This window comes from Thunnus maccoyii, chromosome 7, assembly GCF_910596095.1.
Source record: "Thunnus maccoyii chromosome 7, fThuMac1.1, whole genome shotgun sequence".
Classification (NCBI taxonomy): Eukaryota; Metazoa; Chordata; class Actinopteri; order Scombriformes; family Scombridae; genus Thunnus; species Thunnus maccoyii.
The window spans coordinates 19,358,818-19,385,588 of NC_056539.1; the positions used below are offsets into that span (position 1 = coordinate 19,358,818).

At 37.7% G+C, this 26,771-nt stretch overlaps 2 protein-coding genes, 1 non-coding gene and 1 pseudogene across 3 annotated transcripts; 1 reads left to right on the forward strand and 3 right to left on the reverse strand.

The window, feature by feature from the left end:
- Nucleotides 1-92: 92 nt before the first annotated feature.
- On the reverse strand, nucleotides 93-7,099 carry LOC121899964 (5-hydroxytryptamine receptor 3A-like). Its single transcript, XM_042415754.1, has 9 exons — nucleotides 6,712-7,099; nucleotides 5,919-6,079; nucleotides 5,726-5,770; nucleotides 5,145-5,251; nucleotides 4,622-4,791; nucleotides 4,029-4,189; nucleotides 3,378-3,588; nucleotides 2,671-2,880; nucleotides 93-884 (listed from the first exon to the last, which is right to left on the reverse strand). The coding sequence occupies exons 1-9, from the start codon at nucleotides 6,764-6,766 to the stop codon at nucleotides 556-558; spliced, it is 1,449 nt and encodes a 482-aa protein (XP_042271688.1). The 5' UTR covers nucleotides 6,767-7,099; the 3' UTR covers nucleotides 93-555.
- Nucleotides 7,100-9,762: 2,663 nt separating this feature from the next.
- Nucleotides 9,763-15,525, reverse strand: LOC121900547 (annotated as a pseudogene).
- trnar-ccu lies at nucleotides 11,138-11,210 on the forward strand. The gene has a single exon. It is a non-coding gene; the product is annotated as a tRNA-Arg (tRNA).
- Nucleotides 15,526-19,342: 3,817 nt separating the features above from the next.
- LOC121901052 (5-hydroxytryptamine receptor 3A-like) lies at nucleotides 19,343-26,042 on the reverse strand. Its single transcript, XM_042417683.1, has 9 exons — nucleotides 25,988-26,042; nucleotides 24,618-24,778; nucleotides 24,431-24,475; nucleotides 23,778-23,884; nucleotides 23,229-23,398; nucleotides 21,980-22,140; nucleotides 20,639-20,849; nucleotides 20,284-20,493; nucleotides 19,343-19,722 (listed from the first exon to the last, which is right to left on the reverse strand). The coding sequence occupies exons 1-9, from the start codon at nucleotides 26,040-26,042 to the stop codon at nucleotides 19,442-19,444; spliced, it is 1,401 nt and encodes a 466-aa protein (XP_042273617.1). The 3' UTR covers nucleotides 19,343-19,441.
- Nucleotides 26,043-26,771: the final 729 nt, after the last annotated feature.

Genomic DNA, 26,771 nt, shown 5'->3' on the forward strand with positions numbered 1-26,771 from the left:
TACTACGACACTATGGGTAAAAAAGAATGCAAAAATAAACATATAAGATAAAATTGATATATAAGATGAAATTGAAAAAAATAAAGCTGGTATACAGTGAGATCATATCATCCTAATTTAACATCATAACCACTATGACCAGTACTTGTATAACATCAGACTAAGTCTTACAACTTTTGCCACTGTTTTGCCCGTTACAGTAACGCAGCATGAGAACATGTAAAATCCCATCTGTATAAATTAAATTAAGGATGGATCTAATTTAAGCAACAGGACTGAATAATTTTGTCCGTTTCTTACTCAAAATTTGAATCCAAACATCATTGCTCTCTCAGTGAGAGTTTTCTTGACAAATAAAACTTAGATATCTCTACCAAACTTTTCCAACATCTAGAAAATAATTTTCTATTCTTTGACAGAGTTAAAAAAAAAAAACAAGCACCACATTTCAATACACAGCATGCAATACAGCATGTGAAACTTCTTTAGATTTACTCTGGTCTGTGACAAACACGCTCGTATGATTCCAGTCAGGCTTTCAACTCTCTGGCTAAATCATGTTGCATGCGAGTTGCTCAGGATCCAGATACATATGATGGTTATAAAGCTGAAAAGGATGAAGATGATGTACAGGCCGAACAGCAGACGGTCGATGACTATTCCGATCATGTACCATTCCTGTGAGGTTTTGGACCCCTGGAAGTGTTTGTCCACCTGGAGGCGGATGGCTGTGAGATTTCTGCTCAGCTTCTTCAGCTCGTCCACGACCGGCTCGTGAGGTTGCGGAGCTGGTTTCACTGAAAGTGCATCACCAGGAGATGCAGGACCAGAGATGCTGTGAAGTTGTCCCCCCGCGATGCTGGTGACGCTGCTGAGATTTGTTACTGGGTCAGAAATGAAAAACAGCATATTATAATTCTGATACATGATCAGACCCCTGTAAACAGTCACTAATATTAATGTTATAGCCCACTAAGGCCATGGGAAATAGAGAATAGAGAAAACAGTTTTAAATTGGTGCACAAGGTACAGTTTATTAAACTGCAGGTTACTATAGCAACAATACTTAGTTTCTGTAACTCTAATTGGTGAACTGAGTTAACTGGCTACAAACCTTAAAAACCGGTTGATATAAGCCTGATAATACATTTGATTAGGGTGGAAATAATAAATCATTTTTAGGGATGGTGATGTCCCGTTGGTCCACCACTGTGGTCTAGAGTGAAATGTCTTAAAGGTATACTATGCAGGATTTTCCTAAAAAAACATCGCATAGACTCATACAAAAATAATCCCTCTCAATCTTCACTTATGACCCACTAGAAGTGTGTGGCATTCAGGGGTGTCACGATTCGCCAAATCCACCATTTGATGTGACTTTTGATTTTAAGGCCACAGGTCAATTCGATTTTCGATTTAAACTTTTTTTTTCAGCACTGATTGCTAGGCCATTTTTAAACTATCATGTCTTGATTATAGTATGTCTGGATAGAAATATCCACAGATCATTGGTTTTATGCTTTAACAATATTTGGATGGATCGCAATGAAATGTTGCACAGACTGTGCTGACTTTTCCTCTAGTGCCACCTAGAGGTTGGCAGTTTAGGTTTTATTGAAATGACAAGTTTTGAATGAATTGCCGTGAAATTTGGAACACACATTGATGTCTGCCACAGGATGAATTGTAATAGCTTTGGCATTGGCACCTTTATCACGTTGCAATTTGAAGGTGTCCAGTACTTTTGTTCTGCCCAAATACCTGCAAGACTAATGACGTATTTCCATCAGCCTCAGCTGCACTTTGTGTTTAAAGCTAATTAGCAAATGTTAATATGCTAGCACACTAAACATCGGTGACGGAAGCATAAGAAAAGCCTCACAGAGCAGCTGGCATGGCTGTAGACTTGTTCCTTAAGACGTGTCCTGGTTAAGAGGTGGAAATTACAAATAATGTTGCTGATTTGAACAGTTTCATCCAGTTCTGTAGTCACTGTCTATCTAGTTAATTTTCTAAGCAAAGATATTGTATCACTGCAGTATATACGTAAGCGAACACTCATCTTCACAACGCCCTAATGTTACGCACTGACTATCTTTAGTAGTAAATTCACTTTGTTTGCTTGTTGAAACTGCGTCATTCAAAACCAGGCCCACAGAAGCACTGTTTATAAAGTTAACAAGTCGCGTGTGAAGGGAGCTCCAAAACAAAAGTCACTGATTCGGTCAGTGACAATGATGATTTAGCAGGCTGCAGTTCAGTATATCGGGGGTTAAATTTGTCTGTAAACATACTGAACATTTGTAGTCCTGATATACACAAATAATGAACTTAGAGAAGACAGTCTTCACCTACGCCTCATACATTATTTTTGTATATCCTGACACCCTGCTGTGCATTATCACTACATAACACACTTTGAGGTAATTATTAACACGCATAAGTGATACTGTATTCACAGTTTGGAAAGGGTTGCTTTGAGTGAAATCCATAACAAATTAAGATTAATATTAAAATTAATCTGAAAAATGTGTTTTCCACAAAGGAGGCCCCAGTAAATGAAGTGGTAATAGTTATTTGATAATCATTTGCTACTTAACTATACATCACATTTACTACTAATAGTTTCTAATACCAAGTTTGTGTGTTATTCTCATGTTCTGGATGTACCTGTAGTTGGGTGTTCGAGTGAGACTGTGATTCTGTTGCTCTTTTCCTTCCGAGGGAGACAAACGACAACAGCTAGATAGCGTAGCACGAGGATGCTGAGCCAGTGAGGCACCGCACTGTACTGGCTGGAGCTGAACTGGATATTAGTGATAAACACCGTCTCCAACAGGCTGGCCACCATCAGAGCGAGGCTTATGGAGAAGAAAACATCTGCAGGAAACAACAGCAACAAAAAGGAAGGGTTTAGTACACTTTTCATTGAGTATGTTTTAGATGCGTTTGAGTCTTATCCTGGTTCTGATCTTATTCAGGAAATTGTGTTAATATTAAAACTTGTGAAACATGTTATTCATCTCCTTGTATACATGATTCTGTTCAAGGGGACAATTTCTTCCATAGAAAGTACTTCCAGTGAAAACTGTTATTGAGATATTGTTCTGCCACCACAAAACAATGAAGATGAATGAAATTTAATTTGTGCAGCTCACATCGTTAAAAAAGAATCATTCAAATATTTGCAGAAACAATGTCCCAGTTACTCTGATTAATCCACAGAACACACTTCATTGGAACTGCAGTAATTTAATGATGAAGCTCTTTTAAACAAAAACGCACACATGAAGCAGTGAATTTCATCTAGACACATGCAATCCTTCTGCAACCATCTCTGGAATAAAAGAAGTAATAATATGACAGGCGTCACTCACTGATGAGAGGTGTTGTCTCCCCTGTGACAGGCAGCAGGTCGTTCATGATGAGCAGGAAGACCGTGTAGCCCAGGATGAGGGTCATCTTGAAGGAGGATCGGTCTACACTATGGGGAGGCAGCAGGAAGCTGAAGAGGTCCACTGTGATGAGGAAGCAGCTGGGGATCAGGAGGTTCACCACATACAGGACCGCCCTCCGTCTTAAAACAATCTTGGGAGGAGACACAGGTCCAATTCATTACAACCAGATCTTAGTCAGACTTTTGACAGTTATATTAATTTCCCTTTTGTAGATGCAAAAGGATTGGCACAGGTTTCTGAGATAAACCAGAAGTGAGTTATCATGCAAACGCTGACTTTTTAAAATGTTGTGACAGCCCCAGGGCCTGTTTACTTGGTCCTGTGTATCGTGTCTATTGTCTGTCTTGCAGGTCCTACAAACCTAATGCAAATTCTACATACTAATGCAAAGCAGAAACAGAACACATCAGAAAACAAAGTATGATGCCTGACAGTGCAAGTATTGTATAATTTCCTGGTAGTATTTCTTAGATGTTGACAGCGGCACACTATAAAGATTAGTATATAGTCTATACTGTAGTGTGGAGTTAAATAATAATAATAATAATTAAAATAAGTAAAAGTGCTTACATAGTATTTGATCTCAGAGTAGCTTGCCTCTGCTAACGTCAGAGTAGATGGAGCTATTTTGATGTCTATGAGCTCCCACTCCCCATTGGTCTCTATCACTTCTCTTGACTCCTTCAGGATCTCTGCAGCTGTGTCGCCTTGAATCATCCTTATGTCTGAACCTGGAATAACATTTAACAGCAATTTTGTTTTAAGTTATTAGACACTCAGTTTCTGTTGTTAATGGTGTTCTGTTAGTGTGTGGAGTTTGTTTACAACACATACACCACAGTATTAACATAACTGTGATATGTAAGTCAAATAACACATTAAGTGCCTTTTTATACAGCGATGTTTTTCAATACATCTACATATATCCATGCATGAGTGTTGGAATTAGTTTAACAATTAAAAAGGCTTTTCACAGAGGATTTTTATAACTGATCTGAATGTGATACGTATCACACTTGTATCTTTATTGAGGCGCAGATAAAAAAACTGAAAAATAGAGCCCATGGTTAACTTGTTAACACTTGTCAACTCAATCAATCAATACTGAACACTAGGTGTTTTGAACTTTTTAAGGAACGTATTTTATATGTGGACAGCCTTACCAAAGTGTAGATATGATCCAAAGGTCAGAGTGCAGTTTTGGATGTCGAAGGGGAAAGTGTAGATTCCTAATCGGCAGGAACTGATCACTCTGACTGGCTTATCATCATAAACCTGACCTGTGTTCAATAAGTAGACATAGGGAGTTTTGGGAGATTTGTCCTCATCCATGCTAGAATAGAAGAGAAAAGAACAGACATTTTTGTATGCAATCATAGAAATTTTAAAAGGAGAGACAAGGAAGTTCATATCCCACTTAGCTCACAGTTTTTTTCTTGTTTATTAACATTTGTGTCTTAATTTACCTAAAATGGGCTGTTTTAAGTTTTAAATGTAATATTTCTACATTTGCTTCACAGGGATGATCAATTTTAACAAATCTTTGAAAGCTTCTCAGGATGAAGACATTTCACATTTTCATCTTGCTTCAAGGTTAATTTGTCTGATTCGGACAATCAGCCCTCTAACGTTCATCTCTGATGAAGCTGATAAAGTTCACAGACTAATCGACACTTTTAAACTTACAACTCTGCGATTCGGACATCTGGAATCCAAAGCTTTTCCCGAGGGACAGAGACTCTTTTGGTTCCACATTCCTTCTCATCCCAGCTCAGTCCCTCTATCTCCCACTCCTGCATTAGACAACGATACCAATGTGATGTACAGCTTAGAAAATGCAATACTTTAACTGAGAAAAAATATGAGGAGTTTCTCACTACATATCCATTTTGGTGATGATAACCAAACAAGAAAATTTAACGTTTTGCAGAAAAACATCTTTAGGCAGCCATTTATTTAAGTAACAAGTTAATTAATTTTCATGTAAATATATTTCAATTTATTTATTTTAAACAAGTATGTATGTATATCTCATTTGGGATAAAACTCGCAATTTATTAGAAACATCTGGCAGCTAGGTGTAGAATTAGTACATTTCTGACTTTGACAAACCCCTGTGGTATTATTGAAAAAGACACACCTCCACCCTTGAGATTAGCCCATTTCAATACAAACAAACACGTTGTTATGTATGCGATCAGAATAATTTGATCAGTGCTATAATCCATAAGAAAATTGACACATTGCAGCTTGTCCTGAAAACTTACCAGGACTTGCCATAAGAATGTTGTCAGGGTTTGGGATTTTTCATTCTGTAGATGAGACACATTGTTAATATAATTAGAATTAGTGATACAGATCAATTATGAATTCAAATTCAAAGAATTCAAAGATTGTTAAAAACCTAAAAAGCCTAAAATGCTTATGTGCAAGCATGAGTAGATGTTTGTGTAGACTCACCACACCTAAAATTCCCACCACAGTGATACCAATGGTTACGTTAAGTGGATCTGAAAATTTTTTTACGGGTCGCACCAAGTCTTTCTGAAATAAACCCTTCTCAAATGCATCAAACAAGGATTCAGGGCTTGGGCTGGTGCAATTCAATGCTGCTACAAAACCTGAGTGAGGAGAGAATGTAGAAAACAAAATTCATGAGTAGCTCAAATAGGTGCACATGAAAATGTTAAAATGATTGCAACCACAGCCCTTCTCAGCTTCCATAGTATTGCATACTACTCAAAAATTCCAGTCACTAAATTGCCTCTTCACTGCGATACATCCTAAATCTCTTAAACTTAAAAATTATTTTATAAGTTGTAACTAAAGGTTTATTAATGGTTGATAAACACCATCCAAAGTTGTTCCACACACACCCAAAAGTAGTTTTTATGTACTGCTTTCAGCAATTAGTTACAACTACACAGAGAATTTTGATATTTGCTAAAAAAAATACTTCCCTTCTGAGAAGTGCAAATAATGAATGAATGCATGATAGAAACAAGGACTGAAACAGTATTCATTAATGTGCCAAGTAGCTGTTATACAACTGTAATGTGAGGAAAGGCAAACATTTCACTATATTTCACTTTAGTTTCTAGGTTAGTCAGTGCTGACAACAAACCTGAAAATTAACTGTAAATAAAACGTCATCATTAGTTTGTATTTGGACAAGGTTTTAACTGTGCAATGATTCAGCTTTTAACAGATTATCTTCTCTTTGCTTAATTTGTGCAAATTTCTGATATCTTACCGTGAAGTAGCATTAAACAGACGACGATGAGCTCAGCTGGCTTTACCTCCGTCATTTTCAGTCTCAGTTAAGCCTTCAACATGACAATGCCTCAGATTGTAAAGCTGAAAAGTCAACAGTCTTCTACCAGAAGGCTCTTAGAAGTAACATGAATTTATCGGCTATTGGGTGAAATTTCTGACCTCCTTTTGAAACTAATATTGACTTTAGATTCCTGTTAACACTGTGGCAGGGTATTCCCAGTCGCTTCCAGCGATCCATCCATCTGATGCTTGTGTTTGCATAATTTGTGTTTGGATCGTGCAACAGGTTTTTGACACATCCTTAGGTGGAGTTGTATCAGATGTGTCAACAACTTCACATGCTGTGACAGCTGAGGCCCAAGTAAACCCAGTTTGCGTGCAGCTGGTTGTTCCCTTAGTTTCCTTCTTAAGTTACTGGAAGTGTTGTGTTATGTATTTTCCTTTTCGCTTAAGGAAGTTTAGTCTGGCTTTTTTTTTTTTTTACCTTAATCTTCCTGTAAAATGTCTTGTGACTCATCATCTAATCGGTTTTGATTCCGATGTCACAGATACTGTATCAGGCCACAGCATCATGTGATGTAGTTCTTAAGAAGAAAGAAGAAGAAGGGTATTAATGTTAAAATGTGGGTACATAACCATACATTTTTATGATTTGGATCTCTCAGTTATTAATGGTGATACAAATGGTACTGACTCAATTCTGTTATATCCTGAGATAATGGGAGGAGGGTGTTACAGTCAAAGTCAGCGTCAAGCCTGCAGTAACTGAAAATGATACGGTTCACTAATTAAAGCAAATACTGATGAGTCATGCTCGTCTTTGCTACTGAAGCAACATCAACACTAAGATTTTGGTAGTTATGCATTACTCAGTGTTTAAAAAGAACATTGAGATACTGAAAACACGTGCTGTTTATGCAAAGACAGCTTTAAATAAGTATAAGTATTTAAATAATGATAATGCACAAAGGTGTGTCTTGACATTAAATTAGAATTTCCCCTGTCAACTCAATATTATTTTCCTGCAGATTTGGTTTGAAATTTGGAAGTGAAACTTCTTTGTGGATGGCCAAAATAAACAGTTGTGTATGTGAACTTGCTTGTTCATATGCAAATGTGTGCACACAAACACACATAAAGATCCTGGTTTTGCAAAAACACTTTATTGAATAAAGCATGTATTTGCTGATATAACTTGCCTGAAATTGGACTTGTAGCATGATTTCCCTCTGATTTTAAACTGATATTTCGCATTTTTTAAAATTATTATAAAACTGAGACTAAAATTAATATTTGGAATCGACATATGCTAGATTTTTACCATAACTTTTAATTACTTCAAGACAAATAATTGATACAATCAACATGATTTATTAAAGACAGAACGCCACATATAGTATCTTTATATATTGTGATACATGGGTCTGTTCTCTATTTCTCATGTTAAATTAATTGCATTAAAAAATAATGTAAACATCCTGTCATCTCCAAACTTATTTCTACTCTAAAACAGAAACTTGTGAGGTTATTGTTGCCTGTGTGAGTGTGGTGCCACGGCAAGTCACAATTCAGTGCAGGCCTAGATCAACTCACATGAGCTTTAGGTCACTCAGTAATGGAATGAAATAGCAATTTATCCTGACTATCAAGATACAACTGGCTGATAAAGAATAACAGAGAAGGCATGTCATATATTAGAACAATCTTACTGTCTTGATGATTTGGTCTACTGGGAGCATACAGGTTTACTAATAGAGGCCCAAGAATAGAGCCCTGGGGGACTCCACTCATTTATGACTTTTTTGATATTGTGATCACTAATGGCAACAACTTAACAAATAATTTAACATATGACTTTCACCAACTGATGACTACACCAGATAATACCTGCAGACAAATGTCATTTGTCAGGTAGTGTGATGTGTTGACAAGCCAGATGAAATTTGCCCAAAAGGCCATTTCCATTTAAGAAGTTGTTGAGTTGAATAAAAACAGCTTTCTCATTGAATTCAAAATAAAAGGAAGATTTGTGATAGATATAGGAGGATCCAGGTCGCACCTCTTTAGTTGAAGTTTAATAACTACAGTTTTCAGTTACTTTGGACAAATGCCTAGTTTCACAGGAGTGAACCCCTCACCTTTTTCAGCACATGCATTTTGAAGCAACTGAAAACTTTTTTTAAAAAAGCTGGAAGGTGGACTGTAAACACAGCAGATGGATGCTTTAAGATGCTGTTGGATGGTTTAAGATTATTGATAACAACTGTGCCTTAATTGTTCAGTTACCTGGTTGATCTAGATGCACCACATGGAGATGATAACCAGGGCGTAGCAGGAGTTAAGTAGCAGATAGATGAGGAGGTTGTGGACATAGCCAACATGGCACCACTGGTCCATTGGCATGAAGGTCACTCAGGTACTGGCCTGTTGTCTGATCTGTTGCAGTTCAGACAGAGCAGATGTTCCTGGCAGGGGAGTGGTAACAGGAGGGATCACAGTTAATCAGTACAGTACAGTATAGGTAAAATTATGCACACTCTGGAATGAGAACCAGCAACCATGGATGCATTATAAGGACTGGATACTGGAGTCAAAGATGGCACATATTCAATCAATTTTTTTTTTAAAAATAATCAAATTCAGCTCATGCCATAAAATAGTACAGCTTGAATGAAATTGTGAATAACTTTTAGCTTCAGAATTTAAAAATTTAAGCCCTGCAGGTTGCCACTTGCTGGGCATGTGTGATTGACTCTCTTCAGGATGCCTCTCCTTTTCCCCCTCCGCTGGTAATCCTAAACTCTGAATGATTCCCTGGTCCCCTTTTAATATATGTTTGGATGGTATGTTTAATGGCTCTTTTATTAATTTTTGCTATTGTTAAATAAAGAATTATTGATGGATGGAACCACGTCTCATGCTTCTCAGTATAACAAACCTGATTGCCTTTTGAGTTATTGGTGCTGGTCTGAGGTAAACATTTTTCCTTGGGTAAAACCCCCAGGGTGGCGTAGTTGGATTTCTTTGATTACACTGCTTAATACTCTGCCACCCAATCGCTTACCACATTATTATTTTTTAGATGAGACATATTTCGTTACCTGATATACATAGATTCAGATTTCTTTGTCTTTCTTTTAGATAGATGACCTCTATTAAAATCTCTAATCTAATGGCAAAGTGATATTTGATTACCTGAGTTGCTGGTTGGGTGATGAGCAGGTGTCTGTTTTGAGGGTGGGATTGATGGGCTTGAACCAGTGGAGCTTTCAGGTTTATCCTTCTGAGGTGTAGAAAGTAACCTATGACTAGATGACTGTATCATTTTGTAAATGTGAAGAAGTCTGTTCTTACTGGTGTGCATGTAGGAGCCAAAAGTAAATGTGTACTTCTGCACATCAAAAGGAAAACTGAAGATCTCCAGGTTGTAGGATGACATGAGCTGGCGCATCCTGTCCCAACGAATGTGAACTGTGTGGTTGATATAGATGTTAGGGATGTGCAGAGGGCCTGGTATTTGTATTTGTATCTATATTTGTTGAAGCAGCAAAATTATTTGTATTTGTATTTGTATTTGAATAAAAGTGGAAAGAGGCATAAAAATCCTGTTTTTGTTTCTATTACAGTTAATTTTAGAAAATTAAAGTGTTACAATAAGTATTCATGAATAAACTACCTCGTAGATGACTGCGCTGACTACTGAGCTAAAACTTATCTCATCGCCTCATTGCAGACAGACCTCTACCTATTTATACACCCATAAAACAGAGACAGCACACTGTGTAATGTGTAGGGAAGAACTTCAAAGGCGATTATTGCTTTGCACTTTTCATTTACTGCCTATTTTTTACAACCTAACTTTGTGGAAAGGAGAAGGGGAACAACAGGTTATGGAGAGTCCCTTGGGAGCACTTTGCATGTGTCAGTAGCTCAGCTTTATCTCTGGGGAACGCCCCCAACTCAGGGAGTGATGTCCAAATAAGGAAATGTGCCTCATGTAGCAGGTGGATGTGACTCGCCTCACTGAGACCTGCTGATAGATGTAACAGTGGAGCAGAGGACAGAGACTGAGATAGCGATGTAACCGACCTGTGCTCTGGTATTTGATATGTTTTTTTTTCTTCATGAAAACAAATAATTTTTAAAACATTTGTGTGAAACAAATATTCATAAAAAAAACACCATTTGTGTTTTGCCAAATTATGTATTTGTATTCAGGCACACCCCCCTCAAAAAGCATTGGATCATGCAATTCCCATAAATAAACCAACTACAGCATTGTTGCTTCACTTAATCACTGCACTTGTCTTGTGTTCATCATGTTTTCACTGCCTTGTTGTGACACATTTGTTCCCTATTTATGTCCCTCTCTACATTGTCTATCTACAGGTGAAGTCACTGTAGCCCCAGTGGCCTAATGGATAAGGCACTGGCCTCCTAAGCCAGGGATTGTGGGTTCGAGTCCCGTCTGGGGTGACTGACAGCAGAGTGGCGCAGCGGAAGCGTGCTGGGCCCATAACCCAGAGGTCGATGGATCGAAACCATCCTCTGCTAACAGGGCTTTAGTGGCAGCTAGTTGGCATGTCACTATTTAAAGAAGTACTCCAACAATTTAGTTTCCATAAAACTAAATTGTTGGAGTACTTCTCAGGACATAGATATCCTGAGTGTCAGTCCTCAATAGTTCAACCTAAAAAACATTGATCATGCAGTTCCCATAAATGTTAAACTATGTGCTACATGTCAGCATGACTAAAATGTCATAATGTACCCATGGCAGCAAGGTTCCACACAAACTGTACTAGTAGACCATATACACCGACTACAGCATTGTTGCTTCACTAAAACACTGCTCTTGTCTTGTTTTTGTCATGTTTTCACTGCCTTGTTGTGATACATGTGCTCCCTATTTATGGCCCCAGTGGCCTAATGGATAATGGATTCCATAAAGTAAGACCCAGTATTTGTATCTATATTTGTTGAAGCAGCAAAATTAATTGTATTAGTATTCGAATAAAAGTAGAAAGAGGCTTAAAAATCCTGTTTTTGTTTTTATCACTCCCCTCGTTGAGACCTGCTGATAGATGTAACAGTGGAGCAGAGGACAGAGACTGAGATAGCGATGTAACTGTGCTCTGGTATTTGACATGTTTGTTTTTTTTCTTCATGAAAACAAAATAATTTTTAAAATATTTGTATGAAACAAATATTCGTAAAAAACCCACTATTTGTGCTTTGTCAAATAACATATTTGTATTCGGACATGCTTAGGAGACATCATCATCCACACTAGAGAATGGAAATGTCAGTAAAACAAATGAGCAGAAACACAATCACAGAAAAACCAAATGAACTGGTAGGGTCCTCTTTCAGCTTTGCATGCTGTTTTTTTGACATTTTCTGTTACAGAGAAAAAAAGAAATCTGACTGAAAAAACTGTTAAAAATACCCGAAACTAATTTCCATACTTCCCCTGACTTTCTGGTTCTGGATACTCATTTTGGACTGTGTATCAAATTTTGTATATGTCCATCCCTGATCTGATAAACATCATTGTCATTCCCTGAGACCTCGACATGCCTAATTTCCTCAACATAAAGGCTGACATAATGTCCACAAATGGATACCAGCCAATGGAGACTCTTTGGAATCACTTCAACCTGTAGCAGTCCTCCTTGCGCTAAGGGGGAAAAATTATGTAAATTATGTAAATGCTTCACAGGATCAGGACACAGCAGTTTTTATATTTGTGCTTCTAGATTGTCTGTCAGGGCATCAACATAAACCAATAGTAGGCTAGACCTCATAGACCTACAATTAACAACAATGTGTCTTTACAGCTGAGTAAAACAAGCTGTTTTGTTTCTGTGTATATGACCCTCAAGGATCCATCAAAAAAGGAAAATATAACTGGAGAACTTACAACTCATATATGATGATGTCTGGAGACCAGAGTTCCCTTACAGGGAGAGAAATCCTGGTGACGCCGGCACACTTATCGAGGTCCCAAACCAGGAACTCATGGTTCCAGTACTGCAATGAATTAATCAGGAATAATGCACAGTTACATTTCTGTAAAGTGAAAATATCTGCTAACCTGTAACACTGCTCACAAAACAAATATTTTTTTGTAAACAAATATTTTAAATTTGTTTACAATGAGGAAACATATATATATTTTACATTTATATATTTTATATATGTGCATACACACACACACACACACACACACATATAAATATATTGTATATATTTTTGTATTATACATTTATATATTCAAAACAGCAAATGTTCTCTGTTAATGTAGTAAATGCTGGCTCTTATATAATGTTAGAAGGTAGTTAGTCCAGTAAGAATCTGAAAAATGTCAAAAGTCAGAAAATCTTTCCTTGCTTTCATTATCAACTACTTCCAGGAGGTTGACAGGATAATGTATGAATATGTGACTGCCTTTATTGATTTATTCATATTCTTAAGTATTTTAAGTACTGTATAAGTATTTGTTATCCAAAAACAAGTGTTGAAAAATCACAATATGAGGCAGATTATAATTTTAGGTTAGATTGCATTACATTACAGTTTATTGTAGACATATTCTGCCTTTTTTGTTACTGTTGTTACTGTTACTCACTTTGTTGACTGTTACTCACCAGTCTCAGCCACAGGAAAGTAGTGAGTATCTGGGTCTTCTCATTCTGAAATACAGTAAACAACATGGGTAAACCTCATGTGAAGCTGATTGCTACCTGTTAAACCATGCTAGAGTCAAGTCAAGCTACAGTATATTTTTATAACAATACAGAGAATGATTCATATAAATTGACAATTATACATGTTTGCACATCTAGAAATCGACAGTTTTATTAGAGTAAACATCTGTTAAAGCTACAATATGCAAGTTCTGTAAATCAAGCCAGTACTAGCATTAGCTTCATAAGGAAACAACTCCACTGCTCCCTCCCCTCCCTCTCCTTGCTCCATATCACTCCACCCAGCCCTTCACCTGCATCCTTGTGAACGTGTGCACTCAATGTACTGATTTCTCACTGAGGACTGGAAGTAACAAAGTTCTTCTATTGGGTTTTACATACAAAATGTCATTCTCACAGGTAAGAACTACAAAAATTTTACAACACAGTTGCCACATTATGAAATGATAGTTATGTTTAGCTTTAAAATGTGGCAATGCAATCTATGTTGCTAATATAAGTTGCTATATTTCATCTCATTGCTCAGCAACATCACTAATGGCTGGTATAATATTCGCAATTTAGAGCATGGCATTGTAATCAATTGTTACTTTATTTATCGATTAGAGTTTACACAAGGAAGGTTTGCTGACGGAGACATCAGATGAGGAATTCATTGCCTCAGTAACCTCCTAGGGTGGTCATGCTAGAGGACATGGTTTGAGAGGTGCTGCATGGAGGCCGTGGCAGAGGGACAAGCCATGGAACTTGTGGCAAGTGGACCTGGACCGTGTGCAGCAGTCGCAAGCTGAAAGGCTTCAATTTGAACAGGTACATCTAACGTCTAATAAAGTTAGTTACTCTGTTGCCAGTTTATTCGGTCACTGAGCTAAAACTAATGCAGTCTGATACAACAGTCCTATAAACATCTTCCATCTGTGAAGGTTATAATGTTAAGTTTTTGTTTAAACTTTTTTAGACAGGTGTTATTTCAAATGTATGATCATTTTGGAGGTTCCACATTGTACTACTGTTGAAATGTATTTTACTATACTGACAGGGATTTCTAATATTGTGTCCACACCATTTATATCAATGAGATTAGGCTAAATAACAAAAACAACTCTCTGTATAATGAAATATAGTTCAGCAGTACCACAAACTACAGCCTCCAAAATGATCATACACCTCTCTGAAGGCAGTTTCAACAAAAACTGAACTGGATTTACTGCCGGACTGTTGTATTAGACTGCATTAGTTTTAGCTAGGTGGACCTAATACACTGACAACTAGGTCTTATTTATGGCAGCTGCTATTTGTATTGTTTATTCAAGTAATTAAGTAAGCAGAGCTATCGGGCAAAATAATTTGTCTTCCTGGAGAGAATCACCTCATAAAATTTTCATTTTACTTCGTCAGGGGTCATTTGGGCTAATGAAGAAGCTGTTGCAGTCCCAACAGCCCACCCATCCCGCAACCTCTACATCAACAGTGGGACTGTAGATTATCTATACATTATTGTTGCCAAGTCCTGCAGACCTGCCTGACCTGGTACCCCAGCCTCATTTTTGATGTCCTCACCATTAGGGATGGAAAAAGACAGACGCCTAATCCACCTATTGTTGCAGCACAACCCCAGAGGTGTAGGGACATGTCAAAATACATGTAAACCTGTTTGCTTTTAAGTTGCCTCCTAGTGGAGGTCTTCATCACTGCAATCTGGATTTAGGTGCTGCTGGTGTTTTTTAAAATCACTAATTGTGAATTGACTTACTCACCACCCTCAGGACAGCAGACAGCGTGAAGGAGATGTATGTTACGGTGGGACTGCTGAGGTTCACTGCCGGCCTGAAGGACTGTAGGTCAAACACAGCCTCCATGGACTCATGAGTTGGACCACTGTGGCGTTCTTTACAGGACAGTTTACTTTAACATAGAGACACTGACAAAAAAGCTGGTCACAAAGGTATTAAGTCTTAAAGAGTAAAAAGTAATAACTAACACAAATGAAGTTACATGTTATCAGTCACAGCAATCTACTCAAACCAATCATTCCCATGCAAGTCCACAAAATCCAAGTTTTGGAGTCCGGGTCTTGTCATCTCCCAAACTGGAGAGGAAAGGATGCCGTATTTTGTAGAACTGAAAGGGCTTGTTCTTCAAGAAAAAGCTTCAGGCCTCCATCGGCATGAAACTACACTTTTAAACTGGTTCAATGATTTTGATAAATGTAGAGCCCTTTTCGAATGTGAAACAAAATGGCACATTTTGAAGGTTTATTTAAAGTACATGGTCCTTGCATTTGGACAAAGATGCAATAAAATATTTGTTAACAGTAAGGTTAATAAATGTATTAATTATTAATAATAATTTGGACATAAATAGAAAATAACGTTATTATTATGTAGCATAGGGCAAATGCAATGTGATGGTTTACAGGTCACAAGGACACTATAATTACTTGAACATGTTCTCAAACATTATATATCATATAATATTGTGATTTTCGTATTCTAATTAGTTGAAAGATTCATTTTGAATTCAGCACCTCAAGAAAGTGAAATGTGGTAGACAGATAAACGTACCCAAAGATACAATATTACATGCAAAGACAGAAATCAATTCAATCTTCTTTAAGCAAAACATAAAATATGACAATAATACTGCACTATAAGGCTACTGCTTATTACTCACATGAGAAGGAAGAGAAATTTTTCAGTAGCAGAGCTACAACATGCTGAAGCATGCATAAAATTAAAAAAAAAAAATACAAGTAAGTCATCATTACCTGACATAAAGAGTAAACCTGGGAGATGAGGTTGATCTCCTGCTCTTACAAACACATGCTGGACCAAATACCCTCCAAAATATCAATCTTTCATGACCACTGATTTAATCATATATAAAGCAAAAATAGCTTCTACTACCAGTGTACACGCACATACGCACATACACACAGACACACTTGTTTTTGTCACTTAGGAGGAAATGGCATTGGCTAATCTTCAAGCTGGAGTGCAGGACTTTTGCTTCCCCCTTCTGGCAGCGAGAGTAAAGGGGGTGCTCGTCTGTGATTGCTTGAGTACAAAGATATAACTAGGACGAGGGGAGGACATTTCTAGAGGGTGAATGAAGAGAGGAAGCAATGGTAGAGAAAGCCGGTGAATCAGATCAGTAAAACATTATTTTCTGATTGTTTCACAGTGGTTACATTCCAAAGCACGAACACCCCCACACACCTCCACTGCTCTGCACCGCAACACCTGATGTAGTCTCAATACGGCCTGACACAGGCATGAATGAAAGGCACATAGAGATCCACCCGGCCCAAACATTTATTTTTTAACAGCTCGTCAAGGTGTGTTCTGGTATGCCTGATGGCCAGTACATATTGGCCGTAACCGAATGTTGTTGTAAAACGGTGGATAAATTGTTTTGAGTGTCACACAACCCCTGTGAAATGACTTGTTTCAGTTTATCAGTCGTTTCATTTTATCAGAATTTGATAACATTTGGAAAGTCTAGAAGAGCTGCACAATTAATGGCCAAATGGCCAGCGCAGGAATGTCACCCCTGACATGAGATTTAAAAACTCCATATACTGTGGAATACAGACAGATTTATCTGGCGGTGATAGGCTTAATCAGCATTGTGTGAACTCGTTTGGCAAAGACTTGAATACAAAGGACATTAATTTATATGAAAAAGTTTCGCACTGCAGGTTTAAGTCTCCTTAACCACAACCACTACATGTCTAATCCCAACCCTTAAAGGTTCTTTATGTACGTTTCAGAAACTCCTTATCATTAGTGACACTGGTGGACGTTAAGTGAGCTGCAGTCAGCATCCTGTTGCTCGCATTCGTGTGCATTCTTACTGTCCATCAGCATGAGCGAGCAGTGGCCAGACTATTGTAGGTGATGACTTTTTTCCTGCTTGCACTTCTCTTTATAACGTAAAAGATCTCTAACGTGTTTTGCACCTCGCTTCAGCAAAGCATCTCTCACTCCCAGTCAGTCAGCACATCCTCTCCAGCTGTACGTGCGCATGCTCACACACAAACACACACACACAGAGCAAACACACAGAGGCTCCTGCTGCACTGTGGCCACCGTAGTGATGCGCAGGACAGGGTTTTTTAATACTCACACCCACCCAACATGTCATGAGAGCCAATCTGCACCGCCCAACCTGCAAAAATATGCGTTATAATCAACCACCCGAATCGGACCCAACCTGCAAACCACCAACTTTGTGTACCAGCCATGTTTACTAAACACTGGTAGGCTGAGCAAGATGTGGCCGGGGGAGCAACGTGGTGCAGTTTTGTTGTGATATGTGTGATGGTTGACAGAGGCAGCTAGCCATCTCAATTCCCCCAAAAAACATTGGTACTGTAGCCAGAAATGGTGATAGCTAGCATGGTCGGTGGCTAGCCACCAGCCAACCTGGTGGGTAACAGAGCTGGAGAGCTAATATCTGCAGGGTGTTTCTATTTAGATAAGTTAGCACTGTTTCTGTTGTGGTGGGTGTCGGTCATTGGTTGACGTTACTTAATGCGAGAGAGAGGCAAGGCACTCGGGAGTGTGCAAAAATATCACATCCTTTGGATTTTTGCGGAAAAACTAGGCTGTTATTGGAAACCGAGAAAGTTGGGGAAGATCTCATTTTTTAAGTTATGTTACATCCTGTTCACTCATTGGCAATAAAAATGATTAATAATGTAAATTGCTTCACAATTCTTACTTATGACCCCTTTAACCAAAACCAAACCATTACCCTAAAATAAGTCTTTAGTGGTTTGCCTTTTTGTCCCCAAATATGAGGTGAATCCCTGTAATTACACACACACACACTTGATCACATCTACTGTACTTACCACTAATGAACACATGAACATACAAACGGACAGATGACAAATGTGTGTGTGCCCTATCATCTACTAAGATTATGGATGTAGCCTCAAGTCTACATAGGTGGTTTTCAAACTTGAATCTGAAATGGCAGATAAGTGAACAGACTCGTTTGCACCTATATTCCTGTACCAATCCTAATTTTAAGCCTAAAAGTAACTTTTTCCCTGCAAAGGCTTCATTAAAGAGGTGATGAACACATTCTCTCTATTTTCTTGATGAAATTCAAGCCTCATAATGATATAAATGAAAAGAAATACAAAACATACACACACATAATTGCAGTATTTCCAGATGGATCTAGAATAAACACACACAGGAAACATAAGACTTGTTGTTCAACACCTACGATAACCACTCACCCATTTTATTTTTCAATACCTCAACCTATGGGAGTTACAATCTGTACCAGTCTCAAGTGTTGTGGACTGTACTGTCGAACCATGTGCTTATTTTTGGTTTGAAATGTTTTAAAAACATGTGAGACAGTGATCAAGAGTCAACATATTTCCTGCTTAGTGTTAAACTAGGCTTGGGCTCTGCACAGCCAAAAAGATCCTTCTATGAGATTGAAAGCGCACACATGACATTTCAAAATATGGTGCTCTTATGACGCATTTCAAAACAATATTCAGGCGCCCATTAACAGTGTAACAGGTTTTGCTTGCTGTAATCATTCCTCCCATCATGCTGGCCATTAAGGCATCCCTTCCTAATGTGGTACTGATGTCAATGATAGAAAAAATCCACAGTCCTTGTTCTCTGGAAAAATGTATTCTAAAGCTAATCTGAAGGTAATATCAGTCTTCAGCTGTCTGAAATAGTCAAATCATGTGGGTGCCATCCAAAGTTAAAGTCTTTTTGGCACAAAGTTCCTTCTGCTCCTTGATGGTCATGAGGGCAGAGACAAATCATTGCCTGAGAAGTATTGATATTTAAAATAATTCTTATATACAGAAAAATGAAGAGGTTAATTTTCTACCAGAACTACTTGGACAATCAAAACGATACTACATGTCATCACTCATTTTGTTAACTATTAGCTCATTCAAACTTTTGTTGGTGATCAACTTATCAATGTGATTTTACTCTCCAGCTAGGTAAATCAGTGCAGTAAGTTGCTAAAAACCCAGATACATACAATGGTAATAAAGCTGACCAAGATGAAGACAATGTAGATGCCAAAAAGCAGACGGTCTATGACTATACCGACCATGTACCACTCCCGCGATGTTTTGCTTCCCTCGCAGTGTTTTTCCATCAGGAGGCGGATGACCCTGAGATCATTGCTCAGCTTCATCAGTTCATCCAGGGCTGGCTCCAGAGGGGGTTTTAATGAAGGTGTGCTACCAGAGATGCTCTGAAACTCATTTGTTGGGATGATGTCTGTATTCATTGCTGGGTATATCAAAAAGTAAGAATAGAGTGATGTTGTGATACATGATGTGACACATTCTTTAAAATTAGGGGTGACTTATAAAAAAAATTGTGACATTCTGTCTTAAAAATGTAAAAAATACCCTCAATATCAGAAAAAACAATAATGTTAATGTTCAAACTTGACCTTGGAAACTGAGACTGCTGAAGGATCATGTTAGTGTCAGCTGAACCTGCATATTTACACAGAATGAAGGCAGTGGATTTTGGCCCCCATTTCTTACAGTGTGGTGACATTCTGGGAGAATAGCTTCAGGTTCAGTATGGAGAGCAGGAATTGTTACAGAGACTAAGACCCATTTCCATGTACATAATAGTACATCAGTATTGTATTAAGGCAGAATTGAAAAAACACGAACCTATTCTTTAAGATTATTTTGTCAAACTACTATTTCCAAGGTCAAAGATGAACTTTCACAATCACTTGTCATTTCTTACATTGTTAATCTCACTAGAACTGTGTTGAAACAAAATCATTAAAATGTAAAATAAACAATAATATTATTATACCTCCAGCAGGTGGGCGAATGGAGACGGTGACACGGTTACTCTTCTTTTTTGGGGGGAGACGAACGACTATAGCTAGATAGTGTAGCACAAGGACGCTGACCCAGTGAGGCACCGCATTGTATTGGCTGGAGCTAAACTGGATATTAGTGATAAATATGGTCTCCAACAGGCTGGCCACCATCAGAGCGAAACTGATTGAGAACGCAACGTCTATAGAAAAAAAGAGGGAAAGTTGAGAAATAATTGATCAAAAAGGAACACTTGATCTAAATATAGAAGATACAGCATGGCCTCCATTTTTAAGTGCTATAGTTTGGCTAATTTTAAATCTACTGATATCAAAGGTGTCACTCACTCAAAATAGGTGTTGTATACCCAGTGACAGGTAGCAGGTCATTCATGATGAGCAGGAAGACCGTGTAGCCCAGGATGAGGGTCATCTTGAAGGCACATCTGTCCACACTATGGGGAGGCAGCAGGAAGCTGAAAATATCCAATGTGATGAGGAAGCAGCTGGGGATCAGGAGGTTCACCACATACAGGATTGGCCTACGTCTTAAAATGATCTTTGGAGGAGACAAAGGTCCAATTAATTCCACAGTTATGTTCATTTCCCTTTTGTAGATGCAAAATGATTGGCACAGGTTTCTGAGTTAAACCAGAAGTGAGTTATCATACAAACGCTGACTTTTTAAAATGTCATTTTTACTTCAACAAATCACAACTGAATCAATTTTGAGATATTTGTATAACTGCTACATTTGCTAAGAGGCCCCCCTTTATTTGGCAAACAACAAAACTGTGTATTACAATCACCAACTGTTAATGTGAGGGACAGACAGCCTACTTACTCTGCTCGATCTTGGCACTTGTATTGTGTTTTGATATAGCTGGGGCCATAGCTAGGATTTCAGAAATACTGAGGTCTTGAGTCGAAGTCCCCCCAGTGCATTGCCTCTGTCAGGAAATTCTAACTGGGCACCAAAAATAAAATCTCTAAAATGTTTTAATCATTTAGATATTTCACATGTCTCCTCTGTATTAAGTCAACTGTTGTATTAAGTCAACATGGAGGTCTAAATGATGTCAGGAATACATTTCTGGCAGGGAAATGCCAGCTAACTTTATTATCTTTGTTAGTCTAAAAGGAGGCAAATTTATATATACTGTATATTTGGCCCAAAAACACTGAAACATCCACTGTTTGTAAAGAAACAAATATTTGCAGACTTTAAAGAGTTCATTTTTAAGTGTTGAATGTAATCTCTTCAAAGTTGCTAAAAACCACAAATTCCTAAAAATGTAGAGGTCATGACCAAGTGAGGTTGACCACGGCCTTGAAAATATCCAAACATCTAAAATAAAACAGTCAGTGTGGATACTAAGAAACACCTTTTTCTTGATTGGGTGCAATGACTGACACTATTCCCCAACAATGCAATGCACTAAGGGAATGTACAGCAGCCACTCACAGCTAGAAAAAGTTGTGTGCTCCAGGAACACCTTAGAAAACAAAAAATAACCACAGTATGATTGATGTCTAAAGTATTGTATCATTTCCTATTAGTCAAATCCAGTTACGTTTTTTGATTTCTTAGATGCTAACAGCAGCACACTATAAAGACAAGTAAAGAATAGTCTATACTGTAGCATGTAGTGTGGAGTTATAATAATTAAAATAAGTAGAAGTGCTTACAAAGTATTTGATCTCAGAGTAGCTTCCCTCATATAACACCAGAGTAGATGTGGACACTTTGATGTCGACAAGCTCCCACTCCCCATTGGTCTCCATCACTTCTCTGGACTCCTGCAGGATCTCCTCAGATGTGGCGCCTTGAATCATCGTTATTTCTGAAGCTTGAATAACATTTAACAGCAGTTTTGTTTTAAGTTATTAGACACCCAATTTGTGTTGTTAATGATCTTCAGTTGGTGAATGGAGTTTGTTTACAACAATTACTCAATAGTATTAAAATAACTGTGGCATTTAAGTTAAAATAAAACATTTAATAGCTTTTTTTTTTTTTACAGTGGACCTGAGAGCTCAGCATATCTTAATCTTTCAGACCAGTGTGTAGGATTTAGTGGCATCTAGCGGTGAGGTTGCAGATTGCAACCAACTGAATACTCCTCTCCTCACCCTCCCCTTCCAAGCGTGTAAGAGAACCTACAGTAGCTGTGAAACTTGTGAAAAACGAAAGGCCCTCTCTAGGGCGAGTGTTTGGTCTGTTTTTATGAGCTAGTGTAGAAACATGGTGGTGCAACATGGTGGGCTCTGTGGAAGAGGACCCGCTTGCCAATTTTTTTTTCCCAGGATGGCGAAGTCATGACCAACCCTACTCTGCCTCTGACTGGCTTGTGCTTGTTGCCTTCATTGGTTGGGTTGGGTAGGTTTAGGCATGAGGAGTGAGATTGGTTAGAGTTAGGGTAAGAATATCAGGGTAAGCCAATCAGAGGCAGAGTAGGGCAGGTCACGACTTTGCCATCCTGGGAAAAATAATATTGCATGTAGATATAAAGGGCTCATTCTAAAGTAACAAAAACACAATGATTCTTATTTTCAAGTGATTATACACTAATCAAAACATACTTATGAGTATTATATTCTATTTCTGCAAAATCCATTTTGCTAGATGCCACTACATTTTACACAATGCACCTTTAAATGCAATTAAGCCATTACTGAGGTGTTTTTGAATACACATCACAGTTGTCTACATTAATGTACATACATCTATTCATTCATATTGGAATTGGTTTGACACTTTTCACAGTTGAATTTTCCAACTGATCTGAGTGTGAGATGTATAACACACTTATGGTTAAATATTAAAAATTGCAAAAAAATAGAGCCCACGGTACACTTGTCAACTCCAATCAATCAGTGCTGAATACTAGGTATTTTGAACTTTTTAAGGAATGTATTTTATATTTGACAGCCTTACCAAAGTGTAGATATGATCCAAAGGTCAGAGTACAGTTTTGGATATCGAAGGGGAAAGTGTAGATTATTAATCGGCAGGAACTGATCACTCTGACTGGCTTATCATCATAAACATGACCTGTGTTGTATAAGTAGAGATAGGGACTTTCGGGAGATTTGTCCTCGTCCATGCTGCAATAGAACAGAATTGAATTAAAAACATTTTAATTGTACATACACACTCTTAACTACCAAGGAGAGATAACTCAGCTTACTGTTGTTCTCGATTATTTACATTTGTGTTGTAATTTAACTAAAATGGGGTGTTTTAAGTTTTAAATGTAATATTTCTGCACTTGCTTTACAGGTATGATCAATTTTAACAAGTCTGAAAACTTCTCAGGATGATGACACTTTTTTGCGCTTTTTGCACAGAGAGTCAGAGCAGAGAGACAGGAAACACAGTGAGAGAGAGGGGCATTACATATAACAAAGGTCCCCTGGCAGTGGTTCACACCTTAACCATTAGGCAACCGGGGCTCCCCAGACTCATCGACACTTTTAAACTTACAACTCTGAGATTTGGACATCTGGAATCCACAGCTTTTCCCGAGGGAGAGAGACTCTTTTGGTTCCACATTCCTTCTCATCCCAGCTCAGTCCCTCTATGTCCCACTCCTGCATTAGACAACGATACCAATGTGATGTACAGCTTAGAAAATGCAATACTTTAATTGAGAAAAAATATGAGGAGTTTCATTCCAAAATATCATACCATTTTTTTTTTGGAGGGGGGGGGGGGGGGGGGGATGAAAATAAGCATATAAAGCATTTTAACACTTTTCACTAAAACATCTTTAGGCAGCCATTCATTAAAGTAACAAGTTAATTCATTTTTATTTAGATATATTTCAATTTCATTGTTTTTAACAAGTTACTTAAACAAGGTATGTATATATCATTTGGGATAAAACTCTCAATTTATTAGAAAAATCCAACAGCTAGGTGTAGAATTAGTAAATTTCTGACTTTGACAAACCCCTGTGGTATTATCACAAAAGATACATCTCCACCCTTGAGATTGGCCCATTTCAATACAAACAAAAATGTATGCGATCAGAATAATTTGTGCTATAATACATAAAAAATAAACACATTAAAGCTTTAATTAGACATAGACTTCTGAATTAATTGACGTTTTTTGTCAGTGTCCTCAAAACTTACCAGGATTTGCCATAAGAATGTTGTCAGGGTTTGGGTTTTTTCATTCTGCAAATGAGACATATTGTTCATTTAATTAGAGCCAGTAATACAGATCAATAATGAAAAAGATCAATCAAAGATTGTTAAAAACTTAATTGAAAAAGGTATGCTTATGTGCAGGCATGAATAGATGTTTACATAGACTCACCACTCCTAAAATTCCCACCACAGTGATGCCAATGGTTATGTTAATTGGATCTGAAAACCTTTTTACGGGCCGCACCAGTTTTTTTGGAAATAAATCCTTCTCAAATGCATTGAACAAGGATTCAGGGCTTGAGCTGGTACAATTCAATGCTGCTACAAAACCTGAATTAAAGGAGAGAATGTAGAAAACAAAATTAATGAGCAGCTCAAATAAGTGCATATGAAAATATTCAGTCTTGATTCTTTTATTGGTATGGGAACAGAGATGCAGATCTTTCTTTGTCTGTAGTACACAATATGGGTATTGTGCGGGTGCCTAGATTGGCTGTGGTTATTGTGTTTATTTCATCCTGTTATCCTAAGATAATACATGAACTATCTTATTAATCAGAGTTGTTTTCTCATAAAAAGTATTTGTCTTGAAAAAAAAACAAGGGTCATTATCACAAGAAAATACGATAATGTGCACACTTGATGGGCTCTTGGCTGGGCGTCACATCCAGGGTGCATATGGAAACTCTGGGATCTTTGGGTACATTAGGGGTTGATAAGGGTCCGGTAGCAATCATGGCCAATACATGAGATAAAATAACACATGACCCTGAGATAATGGGATAAAATAAAATTATTGCAACCACAGCCCTTCTTAGTTTCCATAGTATGGTGGGAGAAAAATGTAAAAATATTCAAGAGACAGTCACTAAATTGCCTCTTCACTGCGATACATCCTAAAACTCAGATCTGCCTTTAGAGTCACATCTGCATGTCAGTCAGATACCTAAAAAGAAGTTTATAAGTTGTAACTACAGGTTTTATTAATGGTTTATTATCCAGAGTTTTTCCACACATATCCAAAAGTAGCTCTCATGTACAGCTCATTACTGGTCTATGAACTATAAGTAAATGACTCAATAAAGCCATTAGTTACATCTTATCAGCCCTTTATAAATGGAGCCTTATTAGAGGGTAGTACTGTTTTTTTTTAAATCAACCCTGTGCCTGATAATTTAGATATTTTTTTAAATATTCAAAATAAACATATCCATTTCCTACTTTTGGAAATGATGAAGGAATACATGATAGAAGCAAGAACTGAAACAGAATTCATTAATGTGCCATGTAGCTGTTATAAAACTCACTTCAAGGAAATTGCATGTTTTAATCTGTACCCTGTTTTTTCTTGTATTTTATAAATACATAAAAAATGTGTAAAGTGAGAAAAAGCAACAATTTCATTATGTTTCACTTTAGCTTCTCGGTTAGTTTGCAGGGCCAGATGCAATTAAACTAGCAGCTTGCAGTGATTCAGCTTTTAACAGATCTCCTTATCTTTGCTTATTTTGTTCATAATCAAAATTTCTTTCGCCTTACCGTGAAGCAGCATGAAACAGAAGATGATGAGCTCAGATGGCTTAACCTCTGTCATTTTCAGTTTCAGTTAAGCCTTCAGCATGAAAAATGCCTCAGATTGTAAAGAAAAAAGTCAACAGTCTGCTCCACCAGATTGCACTGAGATGTTCTGCTGGAGCAACATGAATTTGTTGGCTATTGGATAAAATTAGTGACCTCCTTGAGAGGCTAATATTGACTCTGGAATACAGTACACACTGTTGCATGACTTAAGCCTTTAGGGTATCCCCAGTTGCACACAGAGATCTGTCCAACTGATGCCTTTGTTTGCCAAATGTGTGCATCTTCATCTTCATCCTCAGGTGGGGGTTGTATAGGGGAAACCAGGGTCAGTTGTAACATGGGACAGCTGTAACACCTTGAATGGTACAGTTTTAACAGTGGAGTGACTGTATTTAAATCAATTTTTCAACTTGTACATATTTCAAAAAAACACTTAAATACATTGTTTCAGTAGTTGAAATGTTGCAGTTTATAATATAGTGAATGGACTATTCCAGTGTAAATGGTTTTTGATTTATTTGGAAAATCGCGTGTTACAACTGTCCCTGGTCTCCCCTACAACAACTTCACTTGTATTTGTGACAGTTGAGGCCCAAACAAACACAATAGTTTACATGTGGCTGATTGTTCAGACAGTTTGCCTCCTGGAGTACTGTACAAATGATTGGTGGTGGGGGTTGTGTCTTTTTCTTTTTGCTGAAGGCAGGGTAGTCCTCCCATCAAATGTATCGTGACTCATCAT